The 16,833-nt window shown below is 51.5% G+C and overlaps 1 protein-coding gene across 3 annotated transcripts in view; it reads left to right on the forward strand.

Moving 5' to 3' along the window:
- The first annotated feature begins 527 nt into the window (after positions 1-527).
- The window catches only part of LOC118235930 (protocadherin-1-like), a 30,157-nt gene continuing 13,851 nt past the window's right edge, over positions 528-16,833 (forward strand). The window contains exons 1-4 of one of the 3 annotated variants that reach the window (XM_035433829.1): positions 528-1,365; positions 2,658-2,802; positions 7,597-8,420; positions 9,163-11,337. In XM_035433829.1, coding sequence (XP_035289720.1) covers positions 7,623-8,420; positions 9,163-11,337 — 2,973 coding nt within the window. In that variant the 5' untranslated portion in view covers positions 528-1,365; positions 2,658-2,802; positions 7,597-7,622. The other 2 variants (XM_035433827.1, XM_035433828.1) reach the window with 2 other exon arrangements.

Genomic DNA, 16,833 nt, shown 5'->3' on the forward strand with positions numbered 1-16,833 from the left:
GTTAATGTTAAGCTGTTATAGAACAGAACCTGCTAGTTAAATGTTAAGCTGTTATGGAACAGATCCTGCTAGGTTAATGTTAAATTGTTATAGAACAGAACCTGCTAGGCACACTGATAAGACTGGCACATGTACAGTGCATGACAACCAGGCTTGCACTCTCCTCACCACGTGAGAAATTATAATATTTGAAAAAGAAGGATTTATGTGGCATAATTGAAATGTGTCTGGGAGAGGTCGGATGATCTTCGAAAAAGTTATGCAAACAACGATTTGCCTGTAGAGTCTGTAGGCTCAACAGTTGCGCAGAGAGCTAGTCTTGTAGAAGGTAATAAGAGCAGATTTTACAGGAAAGTGAGATGCTGCGTGCTCGTTCGAGCCACACCCATTTGGTTTGGCTAGTAATTCCTGAAAGTGGATGAACACTGCCGGCACGTGGAGCTGAGCACCTTAAAATCGATAAATATGTTTGGGTTTTTTCCGGTCGTTTCGTGCTAGTTAATTAAAGGCACTAGAATTGACACAGTACACCGAATAAGCATACGTAAAAACAAGTGGTTTATAGACACATTTCAAAATATTTTTCAGTAAAAGAGGGTCCGTACTTGGTTTGTTTATATTATTTGTACTTTGACACATCTTACACTAAACGACAAACGAAAATGATCCGTTGTTCTGCTGGAGGGGCGGAAAGCGGTGTCAGGAGCACCACCCCTCAGCCGTTTCTGTTCGGGAAGAGCGAGCGAGTGGGGCGCGAGGACCGCCTCAAAAACGCGCGCGTACGGTGTAGCCGAGCGTGTTGGCAGTCTGCTCGATTCTTACAGCTATTTTGAGTTGTTGAGAGGACAGGCAGAAATACGGACTGTTGTCTAGAATTTGACAGACAGCCTGTTGTTCATGTGTGTTTACTGCGCAGCTAATGGGAAACTTCCACAATGAAGCGACATCAAGGATATATTATTTTAAGTCTACGTCGGTTTGAAATGTTCTCCACAACCATTAGTCAAAATGACGAAATGCTGTGACAATGGTCCAGACTTGCTGACCCGTTGAGCTCTTTGTCTTGGCAAGGAACAAAAAAGGGAAATCCGATTTGTGTTGTTGGTTCGGCTCCGAGATTTAAACTGGGAGGTGAACGTTCATCGGGGATTGTGGAATTTGGAGGAACTGTTGTTGGTGCTGCCCGTGGATTTAGTCACTGTGGGAATTGGTCCTTTGAACGCTGCATCCTGGGGGGCTGAGGGCTAAAGTGTCGGCGTCTGGGGGGGGGAGGGGGGGAACCGCGCCTCCTATTCTGCCAAAACCGCTCAGAGACGGGTTCTCTACCTCGGGAAGGTATCCAATACATCTACGTGGCTGAAGAAAGTAGGTGGAATATGTGCATTACGATATCGACGCTATATTTACTCGTAACAGTTCAGAATGTTTTCATATATGTTGCCTTTATATTCAGTTTAAATTGTGAATGTTACTAAAAACGTGTCATTTTAGTTCATTTGCTAGCTCTGCACACCCAAATGCCAGCCAGGTAAACGATTCGCACTCCAGATATAATTATGTATCTCTCGTCTGGCCAATCGTGTTTTTATTATTCGCGTTTGTCACAATGCATGATCTGCAATCATCCGTAACTGAACCACATCCGAAAATATTCGTACCGTGCGTATTGCTAATGGATAAACGCAACAATATACAACCAGCCGTAAACATTCGTAAACGCAGCTGCCGAAGAAGACGTCGCATGTAGAGCTCTTAACTCAAAAAGCATCAGGTCGCGAGCGCAGATAGGCGCCTGGGCCGTCTTTATATGAACATGATGGGGACACTTGTTTGCCTCCGCTATAATGGCCATCGTACGTGTCAGATATAATTATAATGCATCCAGGCGTATGCTCTCAGTCTTAGATTTGGTATATATAGCTTACTGTAATATCTGAACCGGTATGTATTCGCTGGTCTTGGAATGCTATTATGTTTCCACTCATCGTATTAAATGGAGTTTCCTCTCTCCGTGTATCGCAGTTCAATCCCCAGCGGGGGAGCGGCTGGCGCGGAGCCTCGCTTGGCTATTGATTCTGCTCCCAGCCTCTCTCCTTTGCGTTGAGGAGCTCGGTTTTAATTGTCTGGTCATCGCTCTTTAACTGTATATTCAGTCTAATCCGTCAACAGTGGAGCCTTTTCTGAGCCTGTACATACACAACGAAAATGCATCAGCCCAGAGAGTAATGTAGCCTATGCCGAAACTAATGGGGTATGCAAAACGAAAGCCTGATAATTAACGCATTATGTACACATATCAGGGGAAACTCCCACCAACAGCGCACAAGTTTAGCAACCGGAGTTCCTGAAAGCCGTCAAAAGAGGAGTTTGCTTGTCAGTAATTTGTTCAGAAGCAGAAATGCATACTGACAGAAGGTCGTTTTGACATGCATTTCAGCCTTAGAAGGAACTGTTATGGTTCAGTCAGTTTAGAGACGTTACAGTTGCGACAAACTCATCTCTAATCAAATAAATAGAAAGAGCAAGATCTTGGTTGCACAGTTAGATGCAGGGTACAGCCAGGTAACTTCACAGGTAACTGCACTAGCACAGACTGCTGCCAGGTAACTGCAGCCAGGTAACTGCACAGGGAGAGTAACAGTGTTGCCCTGTGGCAGCCTGTTCTGACACGTCTTCGTGAGGATGTCAAGCTGTGGCCATTTGACCACACACTGTATCCAGCACACAGTCCCTGTCTTCCCTCCTTGTGTGGAACACCATCCACACACCAACGTTACGCAGGACTCGGCACAGACTTTGTGGGTCAGTATGTGACTACAAATATACTCTGGATTGCAAATATTCTATATTTTTGGATTTATTTCCCTCTTTACTAGAAGTAAAATTAGGATGCATTTAAAATATTGTTTCTTGTTCACTAAGGAAGATAGCATTGAAGGAAAAAAATCTTTTTTTAAATTTGTATTATGATTTTAATGGTCTAATTCATGAGTTAGCTGTGTGGTTTAATAATCAGCGCTCAGTATCCGCCAATAGTATTGTAACCACTTACCACTCAGAGAAGAGGAGAAACAGTGACACCTTCTGGGGAATTGAAGCACTTACCATTGTTTTCTGTGGGATGCACTATTGGTCAACATTCGATGTGGATGCTGTGAACATAGTACTGAATGATTAAATTAACTTTGCAGTACAATGAACTAAAACCAGCATGGCTGCAAATACCGATAATGCTGTTGAGTTGTAGGAGTTTACTTTGGGGAAGGGTTACTGAGGTTTGATTATGAGGGGCGTAGGCTAAGGGAGGGGTTACTGAGGTTTGGTTATGAGGGGTGTAGGCTAAGAGAGGGGTTACTGAGGTTTGATTATAGGGGTGTAGGCTAAGGGAGGGGTTACTGAGGTTTGATTATGAGGGGTGTAGGCTAAGGGAGGGGTTACTGAGATTTAATTATGAGGGGCGTAGGCTAAGGGAGGGGTTACTGAGGTTTGATTATGATGGGCGTAGGCTAAGGGAGGGGTTACTGAAGTTTAATTATGAGGGGCGTAGGCTAAGGGCAGGGTTACTGAGGTTTGATTATGAGGGGCGTAGGCTAAGGGAGGGGTTACTGAGGTTCGATTATGAGGGGCGCAGGCTAAGGGAGGGGTTACTGAGGTTCGATTATGAGGGGCGTAGGCTAAGGGAGGGGTTACTGAGGTTTGATTATGATGGGTGTAGGCTAAGGGAGGGGTTACTGAGGTTTGATTATGAGGGGTGTAGGCTAAGGGAGGGGTTACTGAGGTTTGATTATGAGGAGTGTAGGCTAAGGGAGGGGTTACTGAGGTTTGATTATGAGGGGTGTAGGCTAAGGGAGTGGTTACTGAGGTTTGATTATGAGGGGCGTAGGCTAAGGGAGGGGTTACTGAGGTTTGATTATGATGGGTGTAGGCTAAGGGAGGGGTTACTGAGGTTTGATTATGAGGGGTGTAGGCTAAGGGAGGGGTTACTGAGGTTTGATTATGAGGGGTGTAGGCTAAGGGAGGGGTTACTGAGGTTTGATTATGAGGGGTGTAGGCTAAGGGAGGGGTTACTGAGGTTTGATTATGAAGGGTGTAGGCTAAGGGAGGGGTTACTGAGGTTTGATTATGTGGGGTGTAGGCTAAGGGAGGGGTTACTGAGGTTTGATTATGAGGGGTGTAGGCTAAGAGAGGGGTTACTGAGGTTTCAGTGGGAGGGCCTTATAATGAGGGAGGAGTTTCTGGGGTTTGGCTTAAAGGGGCTTGTGCAGGAGGAGGTGTTTCTGAGGTTTGGGTTAAAGGGGCTTGTGCAGGAGGAGGTGTTTCTGGGGTTTGGGTTAAAGGGGCTTGTGCAGGAGGAGGTGTTTCTGGGGTTTGGGTTAAAGGGGCTTGTGCAGGAGGAGGTGTTTCTGGGGTTTGGGTTAAAGGGGCTTGTGCAGGAGGAGGTGTTTCTGGGGTTTGGGTTAAAGGGGCTTGTGCAGGAGGAGGTGTTTCTGGGGTTTGGGTTAAAGGGGCTTGTGCAGGAGGAGGTGTTTCTGAGGTTTGGGTAGGAGGATCATAGGAGTGGCGTATGTTGGGAGAGGAGTTTGTCGTTTTTATGAGGATGAGCCAGCATTAGGGGAGAGGCTGAACTCTGAGAGGTAGATACCAGATTTTCAGATGATTTGACTTCAGCAACTGTGGCTTTTGTCCATAATATTTGATTCCAAACAGATTCTATCATGACCTCTGCTGTTTTGTCTCTTTTTACTGAGATCCAGATGGTGATCACTTTCTAATTTAGTATTTAATAAATCTGTAAAACTATTTGTTGGGGTTGAATTTTTGCATATTCGGACCTCCTCGTGAATTATGAATGAATGAATCAAGATAACAATATGCATGATGTTTTTTTCACGAGCTATTTTGGAAATACTCATTACAAGTTCTAGGTATGTTGTAAATGTATTTGCTCAATGTGGTCTAGATAAGGACTCCTGTAAACCAATATAGTTGCATTAAAAGGAGACTGTTATACATCTTTATACGGATAATTTACATTTACCTTTTATGAATAATATGGCGTGAAAGCCAGCTGAGACATAAATCATGCATGCTTACACACACATACATATGCATAAATGCAAACACACACACACATTTAGTAATTCAGTTACATACGGGCTAAATACATACAAACATAACCACGCTGCAACATTCAGAATCTCTCTCTCTCTCTCTCTCTCTCTCTCTCTCACACACACACACACACACACACGCACACAAACAAAAACTGAAGTTAATTAATCAGTTTCTTTAAATCAAGACCTGAAAATAAGACTTTTACAGTGGGGACGCGTGGATCAAATCAGAACCTAAATGGATAATTGGCATCAGACCCCCTCTCTCTCTCATATAGTCAGCTACAGCCTGTAACACACATGCACACACACACACCTGGCTGCTCACACACAGAAATGGACATACACACATACTTCAAGGCCTAATGTGGAACTAAGGTTACAGTAAGTATTAAAGGACAGTGCTCTTTAATCTGTACATACAGGTTTTCAACATCTGCACATTCTGGTAATCAGGTCTGAACAGTAGTTAGTTCTTGTTTGTAATAATTATAATTTCTGTGACAATTCTCTTATCAAGATGCCAACATTGACTTTTGTAATATGCTTATCAATTTTATTAGGAAGAACAGAATTGATATGGGGTTATAAGAACATTTTCTTATAATATTAATGTGTTGTTTTTCTGAGCAGGGAAGATGTTTTAGTTCAATAACAATGGGGAAGATGTTTTAATTCAATAACAATTGGGAGTGAGTGAAGCTGATGTTGATGTGTGTGTGTGTGTGTGTGTGTGGTATAGCTGTTTGTATGTGTGTGTTGTATAGCTGTTTGTATGTGTGTGTGGTATAGCTGTTTGTGTCTGTGTATGTGAATAGTAATTGGACTGCATTTATATAGCTCCTTTCATTCACTCATTTACACACACACTCACACGCCAATGTTAAGTAGCTGACATGCAAGGTACCAATCAGCTCATTGGGAGCAATTAGGGGTTAGGTGTCTTGCTCAGGGGCACTTCAACATGCCCAGGGTGGGGGATTGAACCGGCAACCCTCAGACTGCCAGACAACCGCTCTTACCTCCTGAGCTATGTGGTAAATGGTAAATGGACTGCATTTATATAGCGCTTTTATCCAAAGCGCTTTACAATTGATGCCTCTCATTCGCCAGAGCAGTTAGAGGTTAGGGGTTAGGTTTCTTGCTCAAGGACACTTCGACACGCCCAGGGCGGGGTTTGAACCGGCAACCCTCCGACTGCCAGACAATCGGTCTTACCTCCTGAGCTATGTCGCCCCTGTGTGTGTGTGTGTGTGCATCTGTGTGTGCCTGTGTGTGTGTGTGCATCTGTGTGTGCCTGTGTGTGTGTGTGTGTGTGTGTGTGTCTGTGTGTGTATTGAAGGCTGAAGCTCATGTTGTGTGTGTGCGTGTGTGTGTGTGTGTTTGCATGTGTGTATTGAAGGCTGAAGCTCATGTTGTGTGTGTGTGTGTGTGTGCACATGTGTGTATTGAAGGCTGAAGCTCATGTTGTGTGTGTGTATTGCAGGCTGTAGCTCATGTTGTGTGTGTGTATTGCAGGCTGTAGCTCATGTTGTGTGTGTGTATTGAAGGCTGAAGCTCATGTTGTGTGTGTGTATTGCAGGCTGTAGCTCATGTTGTGTGTGTGTATTGCAGGCTGAAGCTCATGTTGTGTGTGTGTATTGCAGGCTGTTGCTCATGTTGTGTGTGTGTTTGTGTGTGTATTGCAGGCTGTAGCTCATGTTGTGTGTGTTTGTGTGTGTATTGCAGGCTGTCGCTCATGTTGTGTGTGTGTTTGTGTGTGTATTGCAGGCTGTAGCTCATGTTGTGTGTGTGTTTGTGTGTGTATTGCAGGCTGTAGCTCATGTTGTGTGTGTGTGTGTGTGTGTGTGTGTATTGCAGGCTGTAGCTCATGTTGTGTGTGTGTGTATTGCAGGCTGTAGCTCATGTTGTGTGTGTGTGTATTGCAGGCTGTAGCTCATGTTGTGTGTGTGTGTATTGCAGGCTGTAGCTCATTTTGTGTGTGTGTGTATTGCAGGCTGTAGCTCATGTTGTGTGTGTGTGTATTGCAGGCTGTAGCTCATGTTGTGTGTGTGTTTGTGTGTGTATTGCAGGCTGTAGCTGATGTTGTGTGTGTGTGTATTGCAGGCTGTAGCTCATGTTGTGTGTGTGTGTGTATTGCAGGCTGTAGCTCTTGTTGTGTGTGTGTGTATTGCAGGCTGTAGCTGATGTTGTGTGTGTGTGTATTGCAGGCTGTAGCTCATGTTGTGTGTGTGTGTATTGCAGGCTGTAGCTCATGTTGTGTGTGTGTGTATTGCAGGCTGTAGCTGATGTTGTGTGTGTGTGTATTGCAGGCTGTAGCTCATGTTGTGTGTGTGTGTATTGCAGGCTGTAGCTCATGTTGTGTGTGTGTGTATTGCAGGCTGTAGCTCATGTTGTGTGTGTGTGTATTGCAGGCTGTAGCTCATGTTGTGTGTGTGTGTATTGCAGGCTGTAGCTCATGTTGTGTGTGTGTGTATTGCAGGCTGTAGCTGTGCCGGGGGGAATGTGATGGAGAGGGGGATGGGTGTGCTGCTGGTGTGGGCAGTGCTGCTGGGGTGCTATGGCCAGTCTCTGGGCGGAGTTCTGTACCAGCTCCAGGAGGAGCAGCCTCCCAGCACTCTGATTGGCAGCCTGGCCGCAGACCAGGGCCTCCCAGACTCTGGCCACCTGTACAAGCTGGAGGTTGGTGCCCCCTACCTGCGAGTGGATGGTAAAACCGGAGACATCTTCACCACAGAGACGGCAATCGACAGGGAGAGTTTGAGGGACTGCCGCAGCCTGCTGAAGGCTGAGCCTTGCTTTCTGGAGTTTGAGGTGTCCATCACGGATCTGAACCAAAACCAGAGCCCGCGACTCATCGAGGGGCGCATCCAAGTCCTGGATATGAACGACAACACGCCACAGTTTCCCTCGCCCATCCTGACCCTGTCCATTCCAGAGAACACCCACAGCGGGGCGCTGTTCCCCATCCCACTGGCCACTGATCGCGACGCGGACGGGAACGGGGTGGCGGATTACTCTCTGACCACAGGGCCAGATGCACTGGCGCTGTTCGGCCTGCAGGTGGCAGAGGACCGTGGGGAGAAGCTGCCGCAGCTGGTGGTTGTGGGCAGCCTGGACCGTGAGCAGAAGGACTCGTATGATCTGAGCATTAAGGTGGTGGACGGAGGGAACCCTCCACGCTACAGCAGCGCCCTGCTCAGAGTCCTCATCACTGACACCAATGACAACGCACCTCGTTTTGAGCAGCCCATGTATGAAGCCGATCTGCCAGAGAACAGCCCCGTGGGTCACTCTGTGCTTCAGGTAGGACATCCATCAGGTTTGCATCATCAGTGTGAGACATGTTCTGCTGGATTAGGGTTAGTCAATCATATGTGCATCATAAATATGCACTACTTTTCATTGGTGATTAAATATAATTTGTCTAACATTTTAGCGAGTTGTCAGTCAGTGCTGTTACTCTAGGGCTGCTATGTCAGTGCCATTACTCTAGGGCTGCTATATCAGTGCTGTTACTGTAGGGCTGCTATATCAGTGCTGTTACTCTAGGGCTACTATATCAGTGCTGTTACTGTAGGGCTGCTATATCAGTGCTGTTACTGTAGGGCTGCTATGTCAGTGCTGTTACTGTAGGGCTGCTACATTAGTGCTGTTACTGTAGGGCTGCTATGTCAGTGCTGTTACTGTAGGGCTGCTACATTAGTGCTGTTACTGTAGGGCTGCTATGTCAGTGCTGTTACTGTAGGGCTGCTACATTAGTGCTGTTACTGTAGGGCTGCTATGTCAGTGCTGTTACTGTAGGGCTGCTATATCAGTGCTGTTACTGTAGGGCTGCTACATTAGTGCTGTTACTGTAGGGCTGCTATGTCAGTGCTGTTACTGTAGGGCTGCTATGTCAGTGCTGTTACTGTAGGGCTGCTACATTAGTGCTGTTACTGTAGGGCTGCTATATCAGTGCTGTTACTGTAGGGCTGCTATATCAGCGCTGTTACTGTAGGGATTCCCTCTCAGGAATTTTATTCCAGGGTCTGCATTGTGCTTGCAGGTGAGGGCTGATGACTCAGACATGGGGCCAAACGGGGAGATCGAGTACATGCTGCACCAGGCCACTGACGCCACACAGAGGCTACTGCGCATCGACCACTCCACCGGCATCATCTCCGTCAGGGGGCACGTGGACCGGGAGGAGTTTAGCTCCATGAAGTTTTATGTGGTTGCCAGGGACAAGGGGTCTATGCCTAAAAGTTCCAAAGTCTTTGTTGCCATTAATGTAAAGGACCAGAATGACAATGCCCCCACAATTGAGATCAGAGGAATTGGCTTAGTCATACACCAGGACGGCGTAGCGAACATCTCTGAGGACATGCCCATTGGCACTGCGGTGGCCCTGGTGCAGGTGTCTGACCGGGATGAGGGGGAGAACGCGGTGGTCACCTGTGTGGTGGCGAGGGATGTCCCTTTCCAACTGAGGCCGGCTGGGGACACACCGAACGACCACAAGAGAAAATACTTCCTGCAGACCACCGCCCCTCTGGACTACGAGCTTGTGAAGGATTACCGAGTTGAGATCGTGGCGGTGGACTCAGGAAACCCAGCTCTCTCCAGCACTAACTCTCTGAAAGTGCAAGTGACGGATGTGAATGACAACTCACCTGTCTTCGCTTCTGCCCAGCTGGAGGTGGACTTTGCAGAGGAAAATCAACCAGGAGACAAGGTGTTCGACATCGTAGCCACGGATGCTGACAGTGGCAGCAACGCAGAGCTGACATACAGTCTCATCACTGCGGACTCTTCTGCGAAGGGGCTGTTTGAGATTGACGCTGACACAGGGGAGGTGCGTGTGAGGAGCCCGCTGGACCGGGAGCACCGCGATCGCTACCAGTTCCACATCGCCGCCACCGATAAGGGAGTGCCCAGCCACCGCGGCACTGCTGCAGTTCTGCTCAGGGTGCTGGATCGGAACGACAATGACCCCAAATTCATGCTGAGCACCTACAGCTTCTCCGTGCTGGAGAACATGCCCCCCCTCAGCCCTGTTGGCATGGTGACAGTCACAGATGCAGACAAAGGGGAGAACGCCCGGGTTCAGCTTACCGCCGAGTCGGACGACGGAAAGTTTGTGATCCAGAACGGCAGCGGCACCATCCTGTCCAGCATCTCTTTCGACCGTGAGAAGGAGAGCACCTACACCTTCCGCCTGAAGGCTGTGGACAGTGGAGATCCACCCCGGTCCTCCTTTGTCGGAGTGACTATCAATGTGCTGGATGAAAACGACAACGCCCCCTACATTATCAAGCCCTCAAACTCCTCCTACAAATGCCTGTCCCCTCTGACCCGCCCGGACAGCCACGTGCACCAGGTGGAGGCTGAGGACATGGACATTGGTCCCAATGCAGAGCTGACCTACAGCATCACGGGAGGGAACCCCCACGGCCTGTTCCGCATCTCCTCCTCCGACGGGGAGATCACCCTGGCTAAGGAAATCACCCAGGGCCACAAGGGCCTCCATAGGCTGGTGGTGAGGGTGAGTGACAAAGGAAAGCCCCAAAGACACACCACAGGCCTGGTGCACATCTATGTGAATGAGACCATCGGAAACATCACCCTGCTGGAATCCCTGGTGGGGCACAGCCTGTACACTCCTCTGGAGACCGACATTGCCGGGGAGCCTGACCACAGCCTGGCCTCTCAGCACAGCAATGTCCTCTACGGCAGCCTGGCCGGCATCACGGGGGTCATTTTCATCATCATCGTCGTAGTGGTTGTCCGGCACCACCTGCAGCAGGATGGTAAGAGTGGCTACCAGGCTGGGAAGAAGGAAAGTAAAGACCCCTACACCCCTAAACAGGCCCCCAAGCACAAGAGGGGCAAGAAGGGGAAGAAGGGTGGGGCAAGCAAGCAGGCCGCACCGTTAGAGGAAGACGAGGAGGAAGGCACCAGCCTAGATGGTGTCAGCGTTAGTCCCAGGATCCACTTGCCCCTGAATTACCCACCGAGCAGCCCTGACCTGGGTCGCCACTACCGCTCAAACTCCCCTCTGCCCTCCATCCAGCTGCAGCCCCAGTCCCCCTCCACCTCCACCTCCACCAAACACCAGGCTGTGCAAGACCTCCCCGCAGCCAACACCTTCGTGGGCACTGGAGACGAGAACTCCATCAGCTCTGACCAGTTCTCCGACCAGAGCTACAAGCCCAACCCTCTGAAGTACGGCAGCAGACAGGTAGGCCACCACTGTGTGCACCAGATGTTTGTATTATGAGACAGGTGTGTGATAAGTTCTGAATAAGACAGGTGCCTGATCACCACTGAACAGGACAGGTGTGTAATAAGTATGAAATGGGACAGGCGTGTAATAAGTACGAAACAGGACAGGTGTGTGATAATTACTATAACAGGACAAGTGTGTGATAATTACTGAAGTGGCCAGGTATGGGCTGGGGTTGGAAAGGACAAAGCTAAGACTATCACATTATTACACTGAAATGGGTAAACCCTGCAATGGCTTTCAAACTGATTGGAACTCTTGACAAAGATAAAAATTATTGGCCCTTTTTAAAAAGTGTTAAGTTGTTTTTTAAACACTGGGGCTGAAGGGTCTCATGGTTGGATGAGACCAAACTGAAGGTGTTTGGCCAGGTTCACTGGAAGAAGGATGTCATACCAATGATGAAATATGGCAGTGGATTCTGATGTTATTGAGCTGATGTACATCTCCTGGAGCTCTTGTTGAGGTCTGTGGAGTCATAAACTCAAAGACCTTCCAAGTTACAATAACGTTTTGGCCAAAAACCTGCCCCCACTCCCTAAAGCTAAAATGGGTCACCCGCCAAGACAATGAGCTCAAGCATACCTGAAAAGAATGGTATAATAGCCAAAAACCTGCCCATATTCTAATCAACTGATGATTCACCTCTTCAGATTACACCATGGCTTCCCTAACCCCCTGTGGATAGCCTTTCTTCTCCTATTTTTTTGGATTTCCCTTTGAATAATGTTATAGGTATAGCTGTGCAAAAATAGGTTATCTGTCTCCTGGTACTTTAGTTATTGTACAGATTGTTTTTGTTAGCTTAACATGACACATATTGATTATTAATGGGCCTCTGTGCCTTCTTGGTGATATCAAATTTTTGTGTTCCTGAGACTAACACTGGTGTTTCCTTCTTTATGTCATTCTGGATAAGCATGTCTAAGTGATTGTAATGCATGATAGGGTTATTCTAGGGCCAAAATCAATAACCAACATTGTCCTGGCTATATTGGCCAATTGTCAGTGCTTTACATTATAGCACATTAATGCAAATTGCAGCCATGTTTTCACATACAAGAAGAGGTAAATGATCACAGATGTCAACTCATGGGGAGTCTCTGTTCTCTGTATATCGTAATATGGTGTGCTTGCCTGGTGAAAATGATGAATGATGCACTATAAATAATAAATTAATAATATTCAGATACCTATAAATCGGCTACTTTTTTAGCATGACCTTTTCACGTTTCACCATCAGTTACATATTAAATGCACCACCTCTCCGGTGTGTGAACTGTATGTTCCAAGGCTGTTACTTGTTTTGTTTACTGATTTTCAAATGCGTTTGAATCTGAGGAAGATTAAAAATTTTGAATATGTAATTAAGGGTTTGAACTTGCTACCCCGTTGCTAAGGTGAAACTAGGAGCCCAGTTGCACTCTGCACTCATTTGTACTCGCGGTAGTGCTTAATATCAAAGAGACCAATAAACAGCAAGCCATGGTGTTGGGTACACTGACCGGCAGCCTTGTGTGTGGGTGATGCAGCCGTGTGTGGGGGTGATGCAGCCATGTGTGTGGGTAATGCAGCCGTGTGGGTGGGTCAGGCAGCCGTGTGTGGGGGTGATGCAGCCGTGTGTGTGGGTGATGCAGCCGTGTGGGTGGGTCAGGCAGCCGTGTGTGCGGGTGATGCAGCCGTGTGAGTGGGTCAGGCAGCCGTGTGTGGGGGTGATGCAGCCGTGTGGGTGGGTCAGGCAGCCGTGTGTGCGGGTGATGCAGCCGTGTGTGCGGGTGATGCAGCCGTGTGTGTGGATGATGCAGCCGTGTGTGCGGGTCAGGCAGCTGTGTGCGGGTCAGGCAGCCGTGTGTGTGGGTGATGCAGCCGTGTGTGTGGGTGATGCAGCCATGTGGGTGAGGCAGCCGTGTGTGCGGGTCATGCGGCCGTGTGTGTGCGTCATGCAGCCGTGTGTGTGGGTGATGCAGCCGTGTGTGGGTCATGCAGCCGTGTGGGTGGGTCAGGGAGCCGTGTGTGCGGGTGATGCAGCCGTGTGTGTGGGTGATGCAGCCGTGTGGGTGAGGCAGCCGTGTGTGCGGGTGATGCAGCCGTGTGTGCGGGTGATGCAGCCGTGTGTGCGGGTCAGGCAGCTGTGTGCGGGTCAGGCAGCCGTGTGTGTGGGTCAGGCAGCCGTGTGTGTGGGTGATGCAGCCGCGTGTGTGGGTGATGCAGCCGTGTGGGTGAGGCAGCCGTGTGTGGGGGTGATGCAGCCGTGTGTGCGGGTGATGCAGCCGTGTGTGCGGGTCAGGCAGCTGTGTGCGGGTCAGGCAGCCGTGTGTGCGGGTAATGCAGCTGTGTGGGTGGGTCAGGCAGCCGTGTGTGGGGGTGATGCAGCCGTGTGTGTGGGTGATGCAGCCGTGTGGGTGGGTCAGGCAGCCGTGTGTGCGGGTGATGCAGCCGTGTGGGTGGGTCAGGCAGCCGTGTGTGGGGGTGATGCAGCCGTGTGTGTGGGTGAGGCAGCCGTGTGTGTGGGTCATGCAGCCGTGTGTGTGGGTCAGGCAGCCGTGTGTGTGGGTGAGGCAGCTGTGTGTGGGTGAGGCAGCCGTGTGTGTGGGTGATGCAGACGTGTGTGCGGGTAATGCAGCCGTGTGTGTGGGTCAGGCAGCCGTGTGTGTGGGTCAGGCAGCCGTGTGTGCGGGTCATGCAGCCGTGTGTGCGGGTCAGACAGCCGTGTGTGTGGGTCAGGCAGCCGTGTGTGTGGGTCAGGCAGCCGTGTGTGTGGGTGAGGCAGCCGTGTGTGTGGGTCATGCAGCCGTGTGTGTGGGTCAGGCAGCCGTGTGTGTGGGTGATGCAGCCGTGTGTGTGGGTGAGGCAGCCGTGTGTGTGGGTCATGCAGCCGTGTGTGTGGGTCATGCAGCCGTGTGTGTGGGTGAGGCAGCCGTGTGTGTGGGTCATGCAGCCGTGTGTGTGGGTCATGCAGCCGTGTGTGTGGGTGATGCAGCCGTGTGTGTCGGTGATGCAGCCGTGTGGGTGAGGCAGCCGTGTGTGCGGGTCATGCAGCCGTGTGTGTGGGTGATGCAGCCGTGTGTGTGGGTCATGCAGCCGTGTGTGTGGGTGATGCAGCCGTGTGTGTGGGTCAGGCAGCCGTGTGTGTGGGTGATGCAGCCGTGTGTGTGGGTCAGGCAGCCGTGTGTGCGGGTGATGCAGCCGTGTGTGCGGGTGATGCAGCCGTGTGTGTGGGTGATGCAGCCGTGTGTGCGGGTCAGGCAGCTGTGTGCGGGTCAGGCAGCCGTGTGTGTGGGTGATGCAGCCGTGTGTGTGGGTGATGCAGCCATGTGGGTGAGGCAGCCGTGTGTGCGGGTCATGCGGCCGTGTGTGTGCGTCATGCAGCCGTGTGTGTGGGTGATGCAGCCGTGTGTGGGTCATGCAGCCGTGTGGGTGGGTCAGGGAGCCGTGTGTGCGGGTGATGCAGCCGTGTGTGTGGGTGATGCAGCCGTGTGGGTGAGGCAGCCGTGTGTGCGGGTGATGCAGCCGTGTGTGCGGGTGATGCAGCCGTGTGTGCGGGTCAGGCAGCTGTGTGCGGGTCAGGCAGCCGTGTGTGTGGGTCAGGCAGCCGTGTGTGTGGGCTATGCAGCCGCGTGTGTGGGTGATGCAGCCGTGTGGGTGAGGCAGCCGTGTGTGGGGGTGATGCAGCCGTGTGTGCGGGTGATGCAGCCGTGTGTGCGGGTCAGGCAGCTGTGTGCGGGTCAGGCAGCCGTGTGTGCGGGTAATGCAGCCGTGTGGGTGGGTCAGGCAGCCGTGTGTGGGGGTGATGCAGCCGTGTGTGTGGGTGATGCAGCCGTGTGGGTGGGTCAGGCAGCCGTGTGTGCGGGTGATGCAGCCGTGTGGGTGGGTCAGGCAGCCGTGTGTGGGGGTGATGCAGCCGTGTGTGTGGGTGAGGCAGCCGTGTGTGTGGGTCATGCAGCCGTGTGTGTGGGTCAGGCAGCCGTGTGTGTGGGTGAGGCAGCTGTGTGTGGGTGAGGCAGCCGTGTGTGTGGGTGATGCAGACGTGTGTGCGGGTAATGCAGCCGTGTGTGTGGGTCAGGCAGCCGTGTGTGTGGGTCAGGCAGCCGTGTGTGCGGGTCATGCAGCCGTGTGTGCGGGTCAGACAGCCGTGTGTGTGGGTCAGGCAGCCGTGTGTGTGGGTCAGGCAGCCGTGTGTGTGGGTGAGGCAGCCGTGTGTGTGGGTCATGCAGCCGTGTGTGTGGGTCAGGCAGCCGTGTGTGTGGGTGATGCAGCCGTGTGTGTGGGTGAGGCAGCCGTGTGTGTGGGTCATGCAGCCGTGTGTGTGGGTCATGCAGCCGTGTGTGTGGGTGAGGCAGCCGTGTGTGTGGGTCATGCAGCCGTGTGTGTGGGTCATGCAGCCGTGTGTGTGGGTGATGCAGCCGTGTGTGTCGGTGATGCAGCCGTGTGGGTGAGGCAGCCGTGTGTGCGGGTCATGCAGCCGTGTGTGTGGGTGATGCAGCCGTGTGTGTGGGTCATGCAGCCGTGTGTGTGGGTGATGCAGCCGTGTGTGTGGGTCAGGCAGCCGTGTGTGTGGGTGATGCAGCCGTGTGTGTGGGTCAGGCAGCCGTGTGTGTGGGTGATGCAGCCGTGTGTGTGGGTCATGCAGCCGTGTGGGTGGGTGATACAGCTGTGTGTGTGGGTCATGCAGCCGTGTGTGTGGGTGATGCAGCCGTGTGTGTGGGTCAGGCAGCCGTGTGTGTGGGTGATGCAGCCGTGTGTGCGGGTCATGCAGCCGTGTGGGTGGGTCAGGCAGTCGTGTGTGCGGGTGAGGCAGCCGTGTGTGGGTGATACAGCCGTGTGTGTGGGTCATGCAGCCGTGTGGGTGGGTGATGCAGCCGTGTGTGTGGGTCAGGCAGCCGTGTGTGTGGGTGATGCAGCCGTGTGTGCGGGTGAGGCAGCCGTGTGTGTGGGTGATGCAGCCGTGTGTGTGGGTGAGGCAGCCGTGTGTGCGGGTGATGCAGCCATGTGGGTGGGTCAGGCAGTCGTGTGTGCGGGTGAGGCAGCCGTGTGTGGGTGATGCAGCCGTGTGTGTGGGTGATGCAGCCGTGTGTGCGGGTGAGGCAGCCTTGTGTGTGGGTGATGCAGCCGTGTGTGGGTGATGCAGCCGTGTGTGCGGGTGAGGCAGCCTTGTGTGTGGGTGATGCAGCTGTGTGTGGGTGATGCAGCCGTGTGTGGGTGATGCAGCCGTGTGTGTGGGTGATGCAGCCGTGTGTGCGGGTGAGGCAGCCTTGTGTGCGGGTGATGCAGCCGTGTGTGGGTGATGCAGCCGTGTGTGCGGGTGAGGCAGCCGTGTGTGTGGGTGATGCAGCCGTGTGTGTGGGTGAGGCAGCCGTGTGTGCGGGTGATGCAGCCATGTGGGTGGGTCAGGCAGTCGTGTGTGCGGGTGAGGCAGCCGTGTGTGGGTGATGCAGCCGTGTGTGTGGGTGA

The sequence above is a fragment of the Anguilla anguilla genome, chromosome 9, assembly GCF_013347855.1.
Source record: "Anguilla anguilla isolate fAngAng1 chromosome 9, fAngAng1.pri, whole genome shotgun sequence".
In the NCBI taxonomy this organism is placed as follows: Eukaryota; Metazoa; Chordata; class Actinopteri; order Anguilliformes; family Anguillidae; genus Anguilla; species Anguilla anguilla.